At 38.1% G+C, this 16,717-nt stretch overlaps 1 protein-coding gene across 1 annotated transcript; it reads left to right on the top strand.

The window, feature by feature from the left end:
• The first annotated feature begins 3,553 nt into the window (after nucleotides 1–3,553).
• Nucleotides 3,554–16,575, top strand: LOC128741880 (RNA-binding protein RO60-like). The gene is made up of 6 exons (XM_053837983.1): nucleotides 3,554–3,651; nucleotides 3,796–4,274; nucleotides 4,582–4,774; nucleotides 4,836–5,681; nucleotides 7,798–8,158; nucleotides 8,234–16,575. Exons 2-6 carry the CDS (start codon nucleotides 4,050–4,052, stop codon nucleotides 8,376–8,378), a joined length of 1,770 nt encoding a protein of 589 aa, XP_053693958.1. The 5' UTR covers nucleotides 3,554–3,651; nucleotides 3,796–4,049; the 3' UTR covers nucleotides 8,379–16,575.
• The last annotated feature ends 142 nt before the right edge of the window (nucleotides 16,576–16,717 follow it).

Below are 16,717 nucleotides of genomic sequence, written 5' to 3'. Positions count from 1 at the left end.
GCACGTCTTTGCTTCTACTATGTAACATGACTAGTTGCGCGCTTCAAACAAAAAGCTCGCTGTTGGAGCCAATAAAAACACCAAAATTCAATGTATGACAACAAGAAATAATCAAGCAATAAGATATATCGTAACCATTTGGCATAATTTTCGAGGAAAATTTATGTTTCGTCTAATAGACTGGATCAAGAGTAGGGTGAGCTAAAAAACAGATTGATACCAGCTGCAGACTAATACGATACAAAATTGAACACACGACCGGATAATGTTATATTTTGTTTTTGTAATTATAATCGCTTTCGTGTCTACAGTTTTTAATTAAAAATTTTGGTCAAATTTATAACCTTCATGCTATTGCGGCTAGCAACCTGATTAATGCTTATTGGTTTATAATATAACAATATACTACTACTATAGAGAGAAAGAGCCTTGCTGTAAGCTTAAAATATTCCTTTTTTTTCGTCTCAATAAAAAAATTGAGCACAATTATATCTCACACTTTAAAATAATTCAAAATTTAAACTTATTTGGCTTGAAGCACAGTTTTTGCATGATTGCACTTGTTTTTTTTTTGTGTTTAACCGTTACCGGACAATTGCACATAAAAATTCTTATTGATGGTTATAAAAGAAGTACTGTTCACAATAGACTGGAAACCGTGGCTCGCTGTAAAGGGAATTAAATCACAGTATGACATTTGGTAAATATCTTTAAATTCATCTCGCAGGTAGAACCTATATATGCGCCCAGACTTATTTTCGATTATTATTAGCATACCAACAAAATGCCCAAAAAAGACTTAAAGATGTATAACAGAAACAACATAGAGGAAAACTTATTTAACTATAAAGCTAGCTAGCGGACAGAGAGAATTTTCAATTTTGTACATAATCAATCTTATTACCTGCATCGAGTTCTTTGAACCGAAATCAGACACAAAATCGACAAAAGCTTAGGATAAGAATATAGGAAAATACGTTGCATATTCGAATGAACTAAAAAGTTGAACACAGACAGACCCAATGGCTGGACACGAGAAAAGGAAGAAAAACATTTAGTCATTTATTACATTATAAATATATATAAAATGAAAAAGTGAGAGTATAAAAACGAAAACAAACAAAAAAAAACATTATTTATGAAACAAAAGCAAACGAAAAAAATAAAACATTTAAACCAATAAAGATCCCATCTGTACATTTACAAACATAACCGAATTACGGTATAATATACCATCTTTTTTTTTCTTATTCAGTTCCAGGAAATGAACTTTAAACGATGAAGTTTCGAAGAAAAAAGACAACAACTAGCACTAACGGGCGACAGGATCGAGAATATGCACGAAAAAGGAAACAATCGGCGACATAAAGATGGAATCCACAACAGCAGAAGAAAACCAACAAATGCCTCATTCCGAATGGTAACCCCACTGCTATAAGCTGTGCATATTGTAGGTAAGTAAAACTATCAAGTTGTTTTTGTTTTTTTGCCAATCACATTTTTCATTGTGTCATTTAGATACTTCTTTTATGAAATTAGACTATACTGGCCATGTATTTAGTAGGAAAATGGGAGAAAATAGAACTTACAAAGAAAATTATCTGTTTGGGGTTATGAAGACATTTGCAAAATGGAAGACCATGTGGAAAATTGTACATGCTTTTTTTTGTAGGTAAGAAATTGTTCAATAGTAAAACGATGGAGTTAAAGGCGGTTGTATCAATCTAGAAAGCAAAAGTTCTACTCTAAGGCTTCCCTAATATTGTTACTAGACTTTTGACGACGAAGGCAAACATATAAAATCGAAGACTAGGAGGATTGGGCTAAAGATCGATACGTCTCAAATCAAATATATGATAGGTAAAGCCTCCAGCAGAAAAAAACGTTTGCCACCCACCAACAGTGAGTTGACGGTGATGAAATTGAAGTGGGGGATTTCTAGTCATCCCCTATAATGACACGAGCGAGAAGACACAACGACGCATTCAAGTTGGAAGTCAAACCTACTTTTCGGTCCACAAAACGTTCCTTGAAACGTGCTCGTTCAATATCAGATTTGGTTATATAGCCCGTAACGTAACGTAACGTATAGCGCACTTAGTTCGCTGATTCGATTGTGAAGAAACCCGGTCAGAGCTTTTTGGATTGAAGCAACAGGACGCCAAAAGTATCATGCGCCCGATAGATACTGGGTACGCTTCGTCGATTGATACCAGCACACCATTCTCGGACAACCCGGCCTACCGGAGCCTCGTAGGCGCCCTACTTTACATCGCTGTTCCTGCCTATCATTAGACATCGCCGCTAGTGCATTTATCCTCAGTCGGAGTGTATGCGCTCTAAACGAGTACGATTGGTGCTGCGAGGAGAGTACTTCGTCATCTCAAGTTAACAAAAAGTGCTAAGCAGCTTGCTCAAGGACTTTTCGGATGTCGATTGGGATGATCTGCTACACTCAACCCCCGCTAATATGAAAAACAGCTCGTTCAGATTGGGCGAGTTCATTTTTAATCTGAATATTTGGTAACCCTATTCATTTTCACACACGCGCAAGACGCGCACCCTACACTGAGAAAACTTTTCGTATAGTTTCTATGTGTCCCACACATAGATTTTTGCAATGTGCCTAGTCAATGAACTTTATATGCCACACAGTTATAATTTATGGGTACGCGAAACTTTTGCACATACTATTCATATGCGTGTATTTTTTATGTGTATAATTGCACATACTATTCATATCCGTATAATTTCTATGTGTATTTCTAGGCGGATTGTGTTTATATGCGGCACATGATAATCATCTAGAATTTCATATGGAAATTTACCATTAGTTATGTGCAGAATATTTTGAGTGTATGAACTTGTTGTTTTGATTTGACGAAACCAAACGTTTTGAAAACATCTCAAACATGCTGGAGAGAGATAAGTTGCATGTGAGCTATATTGCCAAAGCTCCTGAGCAAGAGGAAACGCATTAAGATTTTTTGCTTTTTTTTTAATTTATCGGTCCACTATAACGTCATTTGTGTGTGACGCTTGATCGGTTTTTAATGTGAACGCATTCATACCACCGGGGTACAGATTGAAAATGTTCAAATTAAAGAAGGTCATACCAACGGGGGTACACGGTATTTTTAGCAGAATAGGGATTTGCGAAAAGATAGTCAGCTTTATTCTTATTATTTACGGCCGTATCCTGCATTCGTTCGAATAGTTTGTTTCGAACGAATCGGGAACCAATATTCTCATATTCGAATAAGCAAAAGGAAGGGGCGTTCGAATTGATTCGAACGAAAACAAGAATACGAATCGGCTTAACTTTCGAACGAAAACAAGAATAAGGCTGAGTAACAGTAACGTTATAGCGCCCCGTTCCGTTACGTTACCATTGACGGATGCTGCCGGTAGATGTTTATTCCAGTTTTAATTTGACATAAGATTTGACAAGTTTCATGAACTGTCAGATTAATGCTGCGTTTAGGTAATATTCTGTTTGACTCTTATCAAACCGTCAGCAAAATACATTCATATCTCATTCATATACAGTCACAGATGCAGCTCGAAACAAAACCACTACTAAACTGTCATTCATTGCTTTGCTGTTTTGATATGCGGATGGTGGTGGACTAGAGCGAGGACACTGACGGGGTAAGTGTTTTCGCAGTTTTCGGTTGAGGAGACCATCTTCTCAGCTTAGATCTCTTGCAGGCAGAAGCATAAACCTATTCATACATTGTATATTTTCTTCACGTTTCGTTTGTTTCGTTTTCTCTCTTGCGTGTACACCATTAGCTGTTACATCTATACTTTTACTCCTGCGTTCGGACGACGACATTAAAGAAGACGACGAGTGAGAGTGAAAAGTGACCACTTCTAGTTTCTCGATGCGCCACGGAACTGCCATAGTAGAGTGAAAAAATTGCTGTGTGGTGACTTCATTCTGTTCGAAATAGGAGATAGTAGTTTGTTCCACCGTTCCACGTATTCTGCGTCCCGGTTTCCTGTGACCTGTGCGAACGGAAACGCAGTTTTCGAAGCAGCCCACAATGAACGATACTGCGGTAATTTTACGATATCTCTACCTCGGTACCGATCAACCATTCTACATTCAAAATAAAAATCGAGCTCTTGATATCGAAAAAGGATGTCGTATCCTTGCTCCCATCCGAACCCTGGTGCAGGCAACTAGCTCCACGGATGATCCGGCCACTGCACGGAAGCTGGCAGACAATGTGACACTTACGGAACCACCGGTTAAAATGATTGTCCGGGTAAGATTTTCGCTGATGTTTGATGACATTAGACATTTTCGTATCCTCCATCTTCAATCTGTACATTTTTTTTCTGTCTGCAAATCATTCGCTGTCAAGCAAAGTTTTCCGTCCTCATTATCTATTATCGACCTTACATCAATTTAGTTTTCCTATTGTCTGAATGAAAATTCTTGTTATAGAATGAATTTTTTATTACCATTTTTTTAATTCAAAATATGCAGTGCTTTTGAGACAAGATTTAGAGACATCAATAATTATTATTGTCGGTAGATAATAACGCTGTCATATTTTTTTTTCTCGGCAGGTAATGAAGAGCGGTTCGCTGGTGCGAAACGATGAGTGTTTATTTGCTCTAGCTTATTTGGCTCGGACCTTTACCGACGCTGAAGAGAAACATAAGGTGTACGAAGCTGCACTGGAGGTCATCGACGAAAGTAAGGATTTATTTCAGTTTGTGGATTTCTACAAAAAACTGGCACCAAAACCGGGTGGCAAAGGTATTGTGTTGCTTAGACATAATAGATGATGGTGTCTGATTTGATATAGTATTTTTTGCAGGATTTGGACATGGTATGAGGACGGCACTAACTAAGTGGTATGATAAACACAGTGCGGTAGAATTGGCGAAACTGCTCACTACTGATCGTAGCTGGTTTGGCTGGCGTCACGAAAATATCCTTGTAATGATTCATATTAACTTGAAAGACGATGCAAAAATGCAAGTGCTGGATTGCGCCGTCGGTGGACCTGGACGACGCAAGGCTAAGCCAAAGCAGACAACGCAAAAAAATGGATCGGAAGAAAATGATTCGGGTGTTCAACTGAACGAAAAATTAACGAATTCGGATGGAAACGATAACGTTAACGTGGAGGAAGATAGCGAGGCCTTGAAAATCTACCGTCGAATGAAACAATTTAAATCTACTCAAACTTCTTCGATGGCATGTGGTCCAATTAAACAGTATCGATATCCGATTCAGTTGGTTCCAGCACAGTTGCATCGCTCCCCAGCAGTATGGGAAAGTCTCCTACCCCATATGGCATATCGTGACGTTGTTCAGGCAGCTCTTGTACTACAGGATTATAAACTACTAAAAGATAACGATACCCCACTTTCAATTGCCTACGGAAATGTGCTAAATCGTATGACATCCGTTTCCGAATCGAAGATACATCCGATCTTTATTTATCAGACCATGCGTTTATTTGAGGAACGTCAACGCTATCTCAACGTAGTGAAGGAAGCTGTCCACACTACGAACAACTTGGCGCTCAAGAATGCAACAGCGAATCCGACTGTCCTGAAGCAGTTCAATTGTGCTCTGAATCACTCTATGTTGAATTACAAGCGCACTGGACTCAACTTTCTCGTTACACTTGATTTGAGATCGAAGCAGACAAAAAGTAAGTATTAAATATTAAAAACCAAACTGATCAACTATTGGGCTGGTTTCAAATAACATTTTGTTAGGAAAACTCCATGAAACACTTCAAATTCAGGCTACATGCGTAAGAAGCAGATTTTTTTTATAATCAATGGCAAATCTTGACCATTGTTTTGATATTGCCACTTCCAGTTATTTTCAATTTGTAAAATTTTCATTTACTTAACTTGTAAAGGGTAATTTTTTCAAGGTTCGCTTATCAAATTTTTATTTCGAATAGTTAATGCGTGATTTGTGGCTTGTGTGAAAGTAAAAAAAATGCTGATTTCACATTGACATTTCATCATAAAAAGACTTGCACCAGAGTAACGTGATTTGTAACAAAATTAGTGGTTTGTTGATGGTCGGTATATTCGGCTTAGTAAGCCAACTCGATTTGAACAAATTTCGCATGAATTTTGCTTAGTGGGTTTCATCCCACCAACCTGCTTTCTTTGAGTATGTTCTAAGGAGAATATTGTTGCTGTAGCCGCCAGTTTTGACCGAAAAATGTCGATCCGTCACTGTCCGTCGAATTAAAGTGGTGTTAACGATCTGGAAGGGTTTTCACAAGGATATCGACCTAAAACTGTTTAAAATACTGGTTTAAAATCGTTGACTTTTTGGTGAGCGGGTTTTGAATTAACTTGAAGGAGACCCGTTTCTTTACCGAAACATTGTGTTCACTCTTCAGTGCCGATTGAATGGATACGGTAACAAAATTATCGCATATGATGTGATGAGCAGCCACAGCCAATAATTCCAGATTACTATGATTTGGAAAAATGCACTATCTGGCTCGATTTATGGGTTGATTCCGACGTTATCGACGTCATCCGCCAAACGGTGACACCCAAAAAGTGTCGATTGATCTGAGAGCTAGAGTTTCCATTTGGATGACTCCAGGTGTATTTCCGAATATTCAGACGTGGAAAGTAGGTGCTATAGATGGCCATTCCTTTGACCGCGGCAAAATTTATAAGCCGTATAGCGTTATCATTGGCCGAAAGATGAAGGCTATGTCTTCCAATGACAGGACGGAAGAATTTCTCTCTCCCGATCTGCGTATTTGCATCTCCAATGATGATTTTCACGTAATGTTTTGGGAACTCTCCATAGGTCCTCTTCAGCCTGTCGTACAACTCGTCCCTAGTCTGATCAGATTTATCATTCGTCGAAGTGTAGTTGGTGATTAGGCTATACACATATACGGTCATATACGGTGACTGGAGGATACCTCATTGCTTTTGCTTATGCTTCCCCAACATTACGAAACCGACTCCTTGCTCTGCCTTTCTAACTATCACTATAGCAGATTTAATAGATAGATGAAAGAAGTGCCTGTAATAGGGTCTACTGGAACGCTGATAGGTCAGCCATCTTATAGGTATAGCGTGCGGGATACAGCGTTACATAATCACTGAGACAGACACTATTTGAGCCGCCCCTCATCTGGGTATTAGGCACTCAAGTTCGCACCTCCTAGCTTAGCTGCTCGTCTCGAGTTCCAGCTTGAATGCGTCGTTCAATTATTGTCAGCGGTGATCCGAGATCCCAAATACCTATATGAACTAATCAAACACTTCCAGGTCATCCAGGTTTCTAGTAATGATGTCGAGGTCGTTTGCAAAGGATAGGAGTTGGATTCTTTTGCCGAAGATCGTTCCCCATGTTTCGATTCCCGCTCGCCGGATCACACCTTTAATGGCGATGTCCATCCCTTTTCTTCAGGGTAGCTCCGTTAGCCGCGTCAATTTGTCCGTACTTGTGCATTATCTGCCATAGCTGTTCTCGCTCGACTGTATCGTATGCTGCCCTGAAATTCACGAAAATATGATGCGTGGGCATGTTGTTTTCCTTCATTTCTGGAGGATTTGTCGAAAAATGAAAACTGTATCCGTAGTAATACGGACATGGAAATATTTTGGTATGGACAAAGGCATCTAAGTGAGTTCCTCTTCTTCCGCCTTTCGATTAAACATTTTGGATTTTAGATACCTGTTTCCAAATAAAATGTTTTTCGGGACACCCTCGATTAATAGTTTTGCGAAACATCACTCCGTTCGAACCTATATAAACAAAACTTACTATTTCAGAACGCGTCTTCGGTAATCGGTTGATGTCCTGCCAGGCGGCATTCGTACTGCTAACGTTGCCGATGTTCAAACGTGAACCGCACATGACGGTGCTTTCGTTCACCGAAGCTCCCCACGTTCTGACCCACCTTGATTTCACCCGAGAGATGACCTTCTTCCAGGCCTGCGACCACATCCAATCACTAGCGAACAAGAAGACCAAAGTCGATATCACTCAACCGATTCAGTATGCCCGGCAAAACAAGAAAAAGGTGGATGTTTTCATAACCATCGTCGATTCACTGATCCGTGTCAATCCTAACCGACACTCGCCGGTGGTCGCTCTGAACAGCTACAACACGGAAACGAAGAAAAATGCGGTGTAAGTGCTTTGTGAAATTTTGCCACGGTTTCGTTTAATTTCTTCATTGGATTTGTTTGTTTTGGACCGTTTCAGCTATATTATTATAAGCCTCAGTCGCCACCAGCAGGATTTGGATCACATCAATATGACTTCCACCAAAGGAGTGCTAGAATTGGTTGGATGCACAGAGGATACACCGAAGCTGATCGACGCCTATGTAAAGCGATCCTTTACGTAAGCCGTCGTCGTATCTGCTGCTTCGACGGAAATGGATTTTGGTTTTCAACAGTGAAAGGTAATTTCGTTATTGATGGATTGTCAGTTTCGTAGGCAGGTACTCTGTATTGTAGTGCAACTCTAAGTTCAATGTGAGTAATGTGTTTAATATTTAATTATGGGGCATAGCAGAGATAAGTACGCAGAGCGCTACGTTAAGGATTTCTGGATAAAATTTGTATTATTCAAAAATTTTCAATAAGCTTATCATTTGATGGGATCAAAAAGAGCTCAAAGATTGGAGAACCTTGTGTTTTTGCGGTTTATTGTTTTTTTAACCAACGTGCTGGAAAGGTTTATGTTTTGTTCTAGAATAAACTAAAACCTGCTATCGGTCGGTTATTTCACACCTACCTATCGTATGAGATCGTAAAAGTGAAACTCTCAACAGTCAAACTAGTTACTCCACACAATGGGGTTTAAAGTTTTTTTTTCCTATTTTTAACTTTAAGGACCTTACAGTTATTGATTGTAATTGTAACCATACGCTCCGATCAGCAAAGTGAGACTCTTCGAATTTCTAGTATTAATTTTTCATTTTCGAAATGCAGCCAAAATCTAATGAATAACACTCGAACGATAACACTTTACTGCTGAAGGAGATTTTTGTATTCGTGGAATTACAGAAGTCACAAAACAGAGGAAAAAAGAAGAAAAAAACGCATAATTGTGAGATTTAATTTATATTAATGTGATTGAAAATCACTGCAAAAGCAATAGTGTGATATTTTAGTGAAGAGAAATTTTCACAACCCCAACCGAGCAATCCTGAACGAATCAAACATTTTCACACATCTATTAACCGTTAAGAGAGAGTATGTTAGTAAATTTCACCCTCGCCCTTCACACCGTAATTACGAAGTCTGAATCCAAAGAATAGAGCAACAATCCTTGACATTGACACTAAAAATCGAAACGACCATAGTTATGACACAGGAAACATGATGCATACAGCAGCATAAGATTACATAGGACGGTTCAAATTTAATAGAATAGAAAATTATCGAAACTGTTGTTATACATTGAGGAAACATAGATAGATTCATATATTTTTTTGTTAGTTCTATCAAATTTCCTGATTTTTTATTTTTGCCAGCCCGTCTCCTTCAGCTGGTGTTTGAAAGTGGGATTTTCGAATTAAAATGGGGTAAGAACATGTTCATCTTAATACACTTAACTTTATTATTACATTTTAGACGTAGATTAGGGTGGAAGTTTAGTAACACGTACACTCGTAAGTATATATTCCTAGTTCTGTAAACAGACATAAGTTAGCTCTTAAGTGTAACTTACACTTTTAATACCTAAACCAATTATCGTTAGAGAGTGTTTAGTGGTTAGAAGAACACTTGATGAGTAGGTATAAAAATAACTGAGGAGGAAAGCAAATATACGTCTTGGAAGGCAAAACAGTAGCACGCGGGAAGGCCATCGATTTACATTACTGTGGTTGCTAGAAGGGTGAATCGATAGAACTAGGACCAGAGCGCGACTAGACGCAGTTTAACAATATATATTACATTAATTACTAATATGCTTAAATCATAGCCAGTTTGTTCATTGCTAACTTTTATATGCATGTAAAGTGAAAAGTGTTTTGGTATAAATGATTGGGGTAGGCTTATATTTCATGCCTACATACTTTGTTATCTATTAAACTAGCCATTTTGTACTTAATAATACGATTTGCCAATGAAATTTGAACGGCAGCTTATTTCATGCATAAATAAAAGCGCTGTAAGCACTACATTTAATACCGCATTCCAAATAACCTTAAAGTATTGTTAAAAGGATTTCTATTTCGATTCATTGTGCGAAACAAGATACTCGCTTTTTTACAGCTCTGGGTGGTTGTTTATGTAGTTTGAAAAATTAAAATAAGATTTCCGTATTTGGTCAAACAAAAAAGATTTATATGCATTCTCAAGTAACCGGTCAACTCTTGTTTTCAAATCAAAACTCTTCATTGTGTCAGAATTCAGTAGCTTTACCAAATCATTTCAAGGGATTATTATAGGCACTCAGGAAGCTAGGTTGGAATTCGTTTCCTCTTCCGGAGCGTGAATCTCGTTGTATGCTCATCAACATCAAAACACTTAAAGAAAAGGGGAAAGATTGCTAGCTCACGATTATAAACGATATTTCTGAGTCTCCTTAACCTCCTAGTTGTTATTCTTGATTGGAAAAGAGCGGATAGATTTCTTGCATATTATCGATCAGTTATTCCGGTATTTATCTTCACCGTGATAACACGGATGATGCCGCAATTCTTCAGGTCTATGATGGCGCTCGATCATTCTTTTCTTGACTAAATCAGTAAACCATTTCTTATCAACGACGGAGTTTTGAACCATTTTCCTCATCGTTGTAATTCCGTAACGTTTTCACAAGTCCCTTGGTCATAAGCGATGGTCAAGTTGTGGAATAACACACGAGAAGGTTAAGAAGGTAAAAAACGACAAGGCTGCCGAAAGGATAGTAGCCCGGTTGATCTTCTAGAAGTGGTGAGCGAGCTGGAGTGTTGCGCCAGCTCCGTGGTTCGTCCTTCGCGATACACCTTTTTCACATGCCTCGCCAAAAATGATTCTAAGCACACAACGTTCGACGACGGCCGGTGCTTGTACGTCCCCGTTGAGCTTTGTCCACGTCGAGCTTTGTGTTGTCGTGTCCGTAGAGGACTACCGGTCTTATTAAGAAGCTCACCAGATTATAGGATCTTGTGGGTTCGTAATAAGCACGACTTCCCGCAAGAATACGTCTGCGGATTTCTCTGCTGCAGATGTTATCCGACGTCAACAAAGAACCCAAGATATACAAATTGGTCTACGAGCTACGGCCTCTAAATCGTCTTCATTGTTTACAACACTATTGCTTATACGAGCTCTACGCCGTTCGGTTCCTCCAGTTAACAGATTCTTGGTGTTTGACGTATTCACTACCAATTCAATCCAATTGTCTGCTTCAAGTTTCAACTTCACTGTTGAGCAACCGCCTGGGAAATCCTGCCGAAGTCGTCAGCGAAGTGAATAATTTGACTGCATTTATTGAATGCTCGCATATTAAAGCCCCGCACGTTTTATAGCCCCTTTCTAGTGCGATGTTGAACATGAGGCAGGAAATATCGTCACCTTATTGAAGTCCTTAGCGTCCTTCGAACGAGGCTTGATAACGCACCCGATATCCTCATACAGTCTTGTAAGCTCTTCCATTTTCGTCCATAATTTTCCATAGCTTTTTATAGTTGTTAGAATCATACGTGACCTTAAAATCGGCGAAAAGATGGTGCGTAGTGACTTGGTATTCACGACAGTTTTGGAGTATCTGCCGCAAAACAAAGATTTGATCCGTTGTCAATCACCCGTCCACAAGATCGGCTTGATAACTTCGCATAATACTGCTTGCTAAAGGCAAAAGATGAATTGCAGGCGATTGAGGTCAAAAGGAAATTTGGAAAAGTACGTTAGAGAACTTACAATTTTGTATCCTTAGTCATGGCCGATGAAGAATTGGATGTCGACATGTTCATCAGCAAATTTCGTGTCCTTGGTGATCAGCCATTTTTCCGTTTTGGTCACGAACTAGATTGTTGGACTAGATCCTCCATTTAAGGTTCGACCAAAAACTTTCTATCGCTGCTGGTAAACTTTAGAAGGATTGGCGGTCTTCGTTATAACGTTTTTTCTTCAGCCAGTCCATCTCCCCCAGTGATCTCGTGGCTTAATGGGCCGAGACCAGGCCCAGCCAAATGACCACATACTCCTTCGTGTAATACCTCTTGATGAAGGCAGCAACTTCCGACAGGCATTTCGTACTGTATATCTTCCCGTTTACCGCAAGCCCCGGAGAACAGTGGCTTGGACATTCCTTTCTTGCTGATCCTCAGTCACAGGATCTTTTTTGGGAACTCGGTGTGGGAGATATATTTGACGCCATCGCTTACCTCCTTGGTAGACCCCCATAAGTACCCAGTCACCTGCCAGTCGTTTCCGTCCAGTCTCAAGTAGGTCTCGTCTTCCGTTATATCGACGATTACGCGCTTTGCTAGATTGATGTTTTGCAACCAGAACCTTTCACCTCTTCTTCTGGGTGAATCAATCCCAGCTGCTTAGATACGGGCGGCCGGAAATAACCCCTCTACATTATGATGTCTATTTTGGCCAGGAACTTTTTTACCTTTTGGCCGGTTACTCTGACCTCCCGACCCATAGCGCGAAATGATATATGTAGCTTGCTTTGCTTTCGGCCTTCCTTTTCAGCTTCCTCTTAGCGGAAACTAGGCTTCTATTCGACACTATCGACTTTCTCCAAAAGAGAGAGGATGTTGTAGATACCAAATCGGCTATATCCGACGGGTACAAAATGCCTCACAATACCCAACTTCCTCGCTCTGGGGTTGAGCTGGCAGTACGAACAAAACATCGAGCGTACTTGCTGGACTATTTTCACCATGGCTGGTAGAAATGAACTGATAACATTGTCAATTTTTTTCCGTACACAAAGGGTGGCTACGATTGGTCGCATATGTGAATTCATCACCAGGCGGCAAGATATGCGCATGAAAAATCACTAAAATCAGTCCATTTTTAATGAATTTATCAGCCGATGTAGACAGATAGCCAACCTATCTGGCCCCATCTTGACAAACTCCGCTGCGATGCCATCTTTGATTGATACCGCTTGATGGCATCGATTACTTAATTTGTATTCTGCCTCTGCGCCATTCAGATGCCTTTTGTAGTGTTCATCCGTCAAGATTCCTCCATTTTTATCTCGACATGTTTCGGATCGCGGCACGAAGCACCGAGTTTCTTGTAGATTTTACGTGTTTCCTGAGGGCGACTTAACTGTTCCATTTCTACGCAACTTCTCCGAGGCGGCGCATTTTACCCGGCAACACTGCTTTAACGAAAACAACCACACAAAATATGTCAAAGTGACAATGCAATGATCTGTTGGTGTAACATGGTAACATGGTTTCCATGGTAACCTTATCTCTGTTATTTCACGTGTAGTTACTCAGTGTTGACAAGTTTATTTTACGATCGGTAGGTAATATAAATAAGAACTTTTTACTTGTTGATTGCTGAACCATTGTTCTTTTTCTAATGCCACGAAGTTGAATTCAGCAAGGCTTTTGCATACTGCACTAACTAGCATATGATTGAAGAATCGACCTAATATTAATAAATAAGTACATTCTTCTCAATTGAATACAAGTAAGTACCGAAAGCTTGTTCGCTGACCCAATCAGGAGTACCGAAACACTTATAAGTAATATCAACGTATATTAGCGTATATGTCTGTGTATCCCTATGACACACCATGAAAATATCAAAACTAGTTGTTAATACGTATTATCCATATAGATTACTTTTAATGCTAGTATTCTTCTTCTACGATTTCTTTACATTATTGACTTCGTAACGTACGCTCGGGTCGTCTCCAAGCGTACGAAAATAAAAGATCTTCTATTTTGTGTACAAACTAAAAAAAGAACTTTGAAATCAATAACTCCTAGCGCTGTGATTCAGAAAAACAAGAAAAAACAATAGAAAAAGTTAAAAATCTGCAACCAATCTTAGAACTATTAGTTTTTTTAATGTATCTTGATTGATGAATTTGTTCACGAAAAAAAAACAAAATGAATCATTCAGTTTTCATTTTAAATGTTGTAACTATAAAACAAAAACCAAAACCAATTTGAATGATATAGAGAGGGAAGGTTTAATTCGATGCTCAACAGGAAAATTATACAAACAACAAAAAGGATATGCAATTCTCCAGGCAGAACTAACTTTTCCCTTCATTTGAATTTGAATAGACTGGAAACGCAAAGTGCTTCTTATTATCTGGAATTAGTAGTCAAATTGGGTTTCGATCATAAAGAAAAACGGAAACGATAAGACAAATTTACCGACTGAAAGCAGAAACCGAAAAGTCAGCAAAAGAACTGTTTAGATTTAACCAAATGCTGTAGTAAAAAATGCCGAGCGAAATAGTTGAATTGAGTGACACAAAATTTAATGTTATTGTACACTTTCCACCGAATATCAGTTACTGTGTCGTGGGTGCAAGCAAGCTATACTGTTTTTGTTAGTGTGTTATTTTGTGCGAACAATTCGGTTTGTCAACAACTTTATGCTAAAAAAGCGGAAACTACTTTCTTATCCTGTCATGTCACATTAAAGCTAAATTTAAAGTAGTATTTCCTGCATTATTGATTGTTTCTGCTGTTCAGTAAAGTAGCTTCATTTCGAACAGCTGGCCATTGCCGCATCGGTAGACAAATTGTCAAACTAACATTAATTATCGGTTTTTTCTCTAATATGTTATAAGCAGTCATAAATTTGGTACGGCCTGCGAGAGACACAAACTCAAAGAATCGTGGAAACAGTCAGTGTTTGAGATTATATCGAATTTTATTTCCTAAGGAAAACTTATTGAACAAAACAAAACTGTCTGTTGATAGAAATATTCACGATAATATTTAATACAAGAAACAAACGCTTAACTCAAAAGAGGCAATCTTAGTTACTTATTTGTAATAAAATATAGTCAAAGGGAGACAAACCGTGATACGAAGAAATATCGTCATAAATTTGGGATTATTGCTGTTCTGCAAAATCGTTCGTCCTGTCAGGTTTAAAGATGCGTTTATTGTTGCGAAAAAACAAAAAAGTGTTAAAAAATGTTAACGAACAAGCCTTTTTCAATTCGAATCACCAGAAGATGTTCATTTCTATATTAAACCAAACCGAAGCCAGTGGAGTGTTTGACAAAATATATCCGGACGAACGATTATCCAGAACGATTGCCATCCTCAATTAGTGTTAAATTCTCTCAATTCAAAACGGGTATTAATATGTACGCAAACACAAAAGAAAAACAACATCGACTGTTTCGCTTTTTCCGATTTGTACACTCTCTCGCACCGGCCACCAGAAGGAACCCACTAAACGCTAGCCAATCGACTTTTTCTGCTGGAAATAGATAATAATTTTAAACTCAACACAACATTTAATCGGACGTAGAAATTATAGAAATTTAAGAAAACAATATACCAGAAAAGCAAAATATATTTACATGAAAAATCTTTTAACTGAATTCGAAATTGTAAAACATCTGAGCAAACGTGAATCGCTCAATTTTGTTTGTTCTAGTATGATGATTGAAAGTCACGCAATCTAAAAACTGGGATGCCTCAAGCAAAGGTATTTTTCTTATAACCAGAAAACGCTTTTAGACTAAATAGAATAAATTTCACATACGAACACACACACAGAAAGAAATCTATCAAACACAAAAAGAAGGAAAAAACAATAATAACTAAATCGATCGATCGTCTGTCAAAAATGAATGATTCAAGTGATGTAATTATCATTATTTTTATACTTCGTTTTTCGACACACCAAATTCGTGAAAAAAAGTGCATCTATTTTTGCTACGAGCGAAACTTACGAGAAATAAACACTGCTGTTTCGATATACTAAAATAGTCAGATAAATTGAAAAATATTACCGAATAAAAATAAATACGGAAAAAATAGTTCTTAATTCAAACCAAGCGATTGTGATCTGAAATTCCAACATATATTTACACAAAAATAATAAATTTCGCAAAACACAATAAAAAGGGGCGAAATAACAAAAAAACGCAAGCAAAACACATTGATTAAATTACTAAACGTAAACGTATTAGGCTTAGTTTATCTTTATTTTCTCGTTGAGATTCAATTTTAGTTTTGTAAATGAAAAGGATGCAATGTTTATTGTTTCCCATCATTCTTTTTATCATGTTCATTGAACTAAACCTATAAATTAATTAATTTACCTAACCTAGACTAAATGCCAAGTCAGAGAGAAAAAAAGAAGTTCTTATGAAATCAAAGCAGAAAATGTAAAACACACACGAAACAATACAGTTTTTAAGAGTCATTTGTTGATCTTTTTTTTTAAACCTACATTTGTTAAGCCAACTGGTTGAATCCTATATTATACAGCGAAGAAAAATTATATGGATCACAAATGATAATAATGCCATTTCGAGCTGGACGTTCCAAAGACAAACTTTCAAACATAGGCAGGCCTGTTGTATTTGGGACCCAAAAACCAATAATAAATTCGAACACTTTTGAAGTTTCACACTCAGTTTAACTCAAAACTCCCGAAAACAAAAAATTAGTTGTATATTATCCGAAAATATCCTGCTCCATAACCCGATTGGATTGGAACGGAACGCAAATGAGACGCCGACATTTTTTCGTATCATTCTTAATGAACCTAGAAAAAGGAATTAAATTAC

This window comes from Sabethes cyaneus, chromosome 3, assembly GCF_943734655.1.
Source record: "Sabethes cyaneus chromosome 3, idSabCyanKW18_F2, whole genome shotgun sequence".
NCBI classification, from domain to species: domain Eukaryota; kingdom Metazoa; phylum Arthropoda; class Insecta; order Diptera; family Culicidae; genus Sabethes; species Sabethes cyaneus.
Note: the sequence above shows the minus strand (reverse complement) of the source record. Positions and strands in the feature narration are given on the sequence as shown.